Below are 4201 nucleotides of genomic sequence, written 5' to 3' on the forward strand. Positions count from 1 at the left end.
TAGTCCCCCTCTTGACCCCCCCAACTGCCCCACAACAGGTCATAATGCCAGGAGACCCCAACACGGATGAGGGGTTAAGAGCCCTGGATTTGCCCGGCTTCACCCAAATCTCATCCCTGGATGTCGTCCCTGGGCACGAAGCCCCCAAGCTGCTGCTGCTGCTGGGCCATGGTGGCAATTCAGGGGGCAAGTCAGGGATCCTGTCCCAGTCAGTTTGGGGTGGTTTTGTCCAAACCAATCTGGGAGGGTTCCAGAGGTGCGAGGCGGGGCTGTGACAGCCGGAGATCCCTCGGGCAGCTGCACACGTGTGCCATGCCGGGGCAGGTACAACGTGTGCTCCTCCCTCTTACCCCCAGGACAGAGTCCAAGCGCCATGGAGGACCTGCTGGATGTGGAGAACAAGCGGATGGCCGACAGCCTGGCCAGCAAGGTCACCAGGCTGAAATCCGTGAGTGCCGAGGGGGACGTGGGGAAGGAGGGGCTCTGCTTACCTGGGGGTGCTGCAGAGGATCACAGAACCACGGGATGGTTTGGGTGGGAAGGGGCCTTAAAGCGCATCCAGTCCCGCCCCTTGGGTGGGCAGGAACACCTTCCACTAGCCCAGGTTGCTCCAGCTTGGATTTGAACACTTCCAGGGATGGGGCAGCCGCAGCTTCTCTGGGCAACCTGTGCCAGTGCCCCAGCACCCTCACCTGTGCTCTGCAGAGGCTTCCTGTGCATCACCTTAGTTGGTGATACAGTGGTTTAATTTTCACTTGTGTAGTGCCAAGGACACCTTTACAAATTCCCGCTTTCCCTTTGGGGTTTACAACATCATCTGACACTCAGGAAAAGGAGTTTTAGGCTCAGAGAGAAACATCAAAAAAGAAACATAAAACATATATAAAACATAAACACCCCTGCACAGAGGGGTGTTGCCAAGCTCACCTGCTTGGGAAAAAATTCACAATAAAAAGGCAAGGAGATTAATTTTGGAAAATACCTGTGTCTCTGTGCAAATGATCTTAAAACTGGTTTGCTCTTAATATCAAGTACTTTGATTTAGAGATTTAAGCTCTGTTTTCTATTGTTATAAAAATTGTTATAGCATTATAATTATTCTAACAATTATTGTTATATTATTATAAAATTGTTGTGACAATTATAACATTATTATAAATTATTATTTAAAAAATAGTAGAAACCACGAAAGAAGTCAGTGACTCACAGTGTAGAAGGGCAGACTCTGAATTCCTACCCTTGTGTCCCAGGGATTAAACACCCTGACAGATTTAGACAGTCAGGCTTTACTTTCAGTGCTGCAGAGGTGGAAAAGTTCAACAACCCTACAGGGAAATGAGAATCATTTTCCTTGTTCCTGTCCCAGACAAGCCCCTGTGTGTCTGCGGGAGCCAGGAAAGCAGCAGGTTGCTTTGATAACTTTCATTTTAGAGGTTCTCCGTACGTGACAAGCTCCTGAATGCCCGTTCCCTCCCTTGTTCTGCAGCTGGCTCTGGATATTGACAAGGATGCTGAGGAACAGAACCGCTACCTGGATGGCATGGTAAGGACCTGGGGAATGGGGCACAGGGCTTTCTGTGCTGCTGGGAAACCGGGATGGCAGCTCAGGCTGGCACACTATGGTAGATCCCTGCGGTCCTGGATGCCAGGCAGTTGTAACTAAATTGTAACTAAACCCGTTCCCAGCGGATTTACTGCTCTGTAAATGTTGGATAGCTGGCAGGTGCAGCATCACCTTGTCCGGGGTTGGTATCTGGCACCTGAAGGGCTGATGTGGGACAGCACACCTGGGAAATGCCAGTGGAGGTCCCTCCTTGCTGGGATTAAAGCTGCCTCCGGGCTGTTCCTCAGCTCTCCCTTGGTGTTCGGTGCTGCTGTATGAACCAATTCCTGAACTCCAGCACCTCCAGCAGGCTCCCTGTGGGCCTTGTGGGACACTGGTGTCTTCAGAGGGAGTACAGGTGATGCTCTGGGTCTCACAGGCTGTTGAGTGTCCTGGTCTGCCACACAACTCCCAACAAATCAGGGAATTGGGATGAAAGGTGAGATGGCAAGAGCCCTTAAGGGAGAAGCCCTAAATGGGCACCAAACTGCGCTGCTCTTACACAAGAGGTTTTGAGGCATTTCAGGAGCAACGTGAGCAGAAGCTCCAGAAAGGTGGGAACGGTGCTGATCCCGGAGCACTGGAAGGGAAGGACCTTGAGGGAAACAGGTGGCTGCTGTGCAGCTTCTGTGCAAATGTTTTTAGCCAGGAGGTGGGAGATTCCTCAAGGATTCCTTCATCTGTGGCACAGTAGGATGGGCTTATCCTAGGACCCGAGGGAATGGCTGGAGTTGTATTAGGTTGGGTATTAGGGTAAACTTCTTCCCCCAGAGGGTGTCTGGGCACTGGAACAGGCTCCCCAGGGCAGTGGTTGTAGCCACAAACCTGCCGGAGCTCAGGGACACGGTCGAGTTGTTGAGGTGTCCTGTGCAGGGCCAGGAGTCGGACTGGATGACCCTTGTGGAATCCCTCCAACTCGGGATATTCCACGACTCTACGATGCCTCCACCTTGGCTGTCTCTGCCCTCCACAGGACTCAGATTTCCTCAGTGTGACGGGGCTGCTGACGGGCAGCGTGAAGCGCTTCTCCACCATGGCGCGCTCCGGGCGGGACAACCGCCGGCTGCTCTGCGCCGTGTCCGTGGCCCTCATCCTCATCTTCTTCATCCTCTACTACCTGGTGTCCAGGGCGGGCACCTGAGCCGGGCTGGGCAGGTGTCACAGGGCCCCGAGCCGGGCAGGCGCCACAGGCCGGACCCGCGGCACCCACAGGCCTGTCCACACCTTCCCGGGAGGAGCCTCCGGCCAGACCTCCTCCTTCCAAGTGACTCTTCCTCCCACCAGCTCCTCGTGTCGCTCCGGCTGGGCCCAGACGGCTCTTCCAAAGCAAGAACATTTGTCTCCAAAGGGATCCCCGTGTCTAACAGGGATTTGGGGCTGTGACCTCCTGCCTCGTTCGTGTGCCGCGGGCTGTTCTCAAGGGCCACTTCCCCGTCACCTCCCTCACAGAGCCTGGGAACTGCTGAGGTGGGGCTCACAAATCCAGGGACTTGTTCATACTCTGAGGTTTTGTCAGCCAGCTGAACTTCGGGAGCTGTAGGGTTTAGGATGCTGATTTACGGGGTTTGGGAGTGCCAGTGTGTGACTTAACATTCCGCGTGGCCGCTCTCAGTTTTCCTGGGACTTGCAGAACTTATCCTTGGTGTCCCTGGGCTGAAAGGAAACCTGTGCTGCTTTGGGATGGAATTAGTGATGGATCTGGGCCTGGGTACTCTCAGGTCGCTGCAGGGAAGAGCTGCAGAGGAGCAGAACTTGGATTAAATCCTGGCTTGGCCCTCTTTATCTTCCTCAGTCCAGTTAATTTTGGTTGTTGTGGCACCCTGGTTTTGGAGCACTCTGGGGAGATGCTGTGCCAATGAAGCAGAGGTTGAGGTGAGGTGGAATTCCCCCACAGTGGGAGTCCAGGATGGATTTGCTGATTTGTTTTATGAATTTAGAAGGTACCAGAGGAACCCTGCCTTGCCTTAGGTTGTGTCTCTGCTTATTTGCCTCTCTCTCCCTATAACAACCAGGGCCCAGCCATTCCTCTTCCTCTGATTTAGTCTCTCTTTTGCCTCATCATGGGTGGCTGGGTGTTCCCTTTGCCTTCTCTCTCTTCCCATCGGGAACTCCTTTGTCCTGGAGCTAAGGTGCCTGCAAAAGGAATGCTGTCCCTTGTACCAAACATACCTTGGCTGGATTAGGTGTGTTCTTTTCCACATTTGGCAAAAATCCTGCAGGGAAAGCAAGGAGAAAGGAGGCGGCAGAGACTTCCTCTGGTTCTTCCTGCTTCCCTGGTGTGTGGCAGCTCCAGGCTCCTTCCCTTTGGGAAGAATCGATGGCCTCTAATTCCTGGAGCAGGTAACTCCTGACAAAAGGCTGCTGGAGCAGCCGGGGGGGGGTTCCTGCTGTAAATAAAGCTGATTTTAGACCTTCTAGTCCTACTGTTTGTTCCTCATACAAGGTTGATTGCCCTGGCTGTACCTGAGCCACCCTGGGGCTGGAGAGGGACCCTCCGGGGAGGTGGGGGGTCCCGCAGCCCTGTGACGCGCCCGGTGTCACGGGGAAACGAGGATGAGGGTGCACAGGGACACCGGGGCAGGTCTGGGGACAGACTGC

General features: G+C 54.0%; 1 protein-coding gene across 1 annotated transcript in view; it reads left to right on the forward strand.

The window, feature by feature from the left end:
* The window catches only part of BET1L (Bet1 golgi vesicular membrane trafficking protein like), a 4429-nt gene extending 1563 nt beyond the window's left edge, over nt 1-2866 (forward strand). The window contains exons 2-4 of the mRNA XM_018089143.2: nt 357-448; nt 1487-1543; nt 2577-2866. Coding sequence (XP_017944632.1) covers nt 357-448; nt 1487-1543; nt 2577-2744 — 317 coding nt within the window. The 3' untranslated portion in view covers nt 2745-2866. The remainder of the gene's footprint in view (nt 1-356; nt 449-1486; nt 1544-2576) is intronic.
* The last annotated feature ends 1335 nt before the right edge of the window (nt 2867-4201 follow it).

Source organism: Manacus vitellinus, unplaced genomic scaffold (assembly GCF_001715985.3).
Source record: "Manacus vitellinus isolate BGI_N305 unplaced genomic scaffold, ASM171598v3 scaffold_118_pilon, whole genome shotgun sequence".
Classification (NCBI taxonomy): Eukaryota; Metazoa; Chordata; class Aves; order Passeriformes; family Pipridae; genus Manacus; species Manacus vitellinus.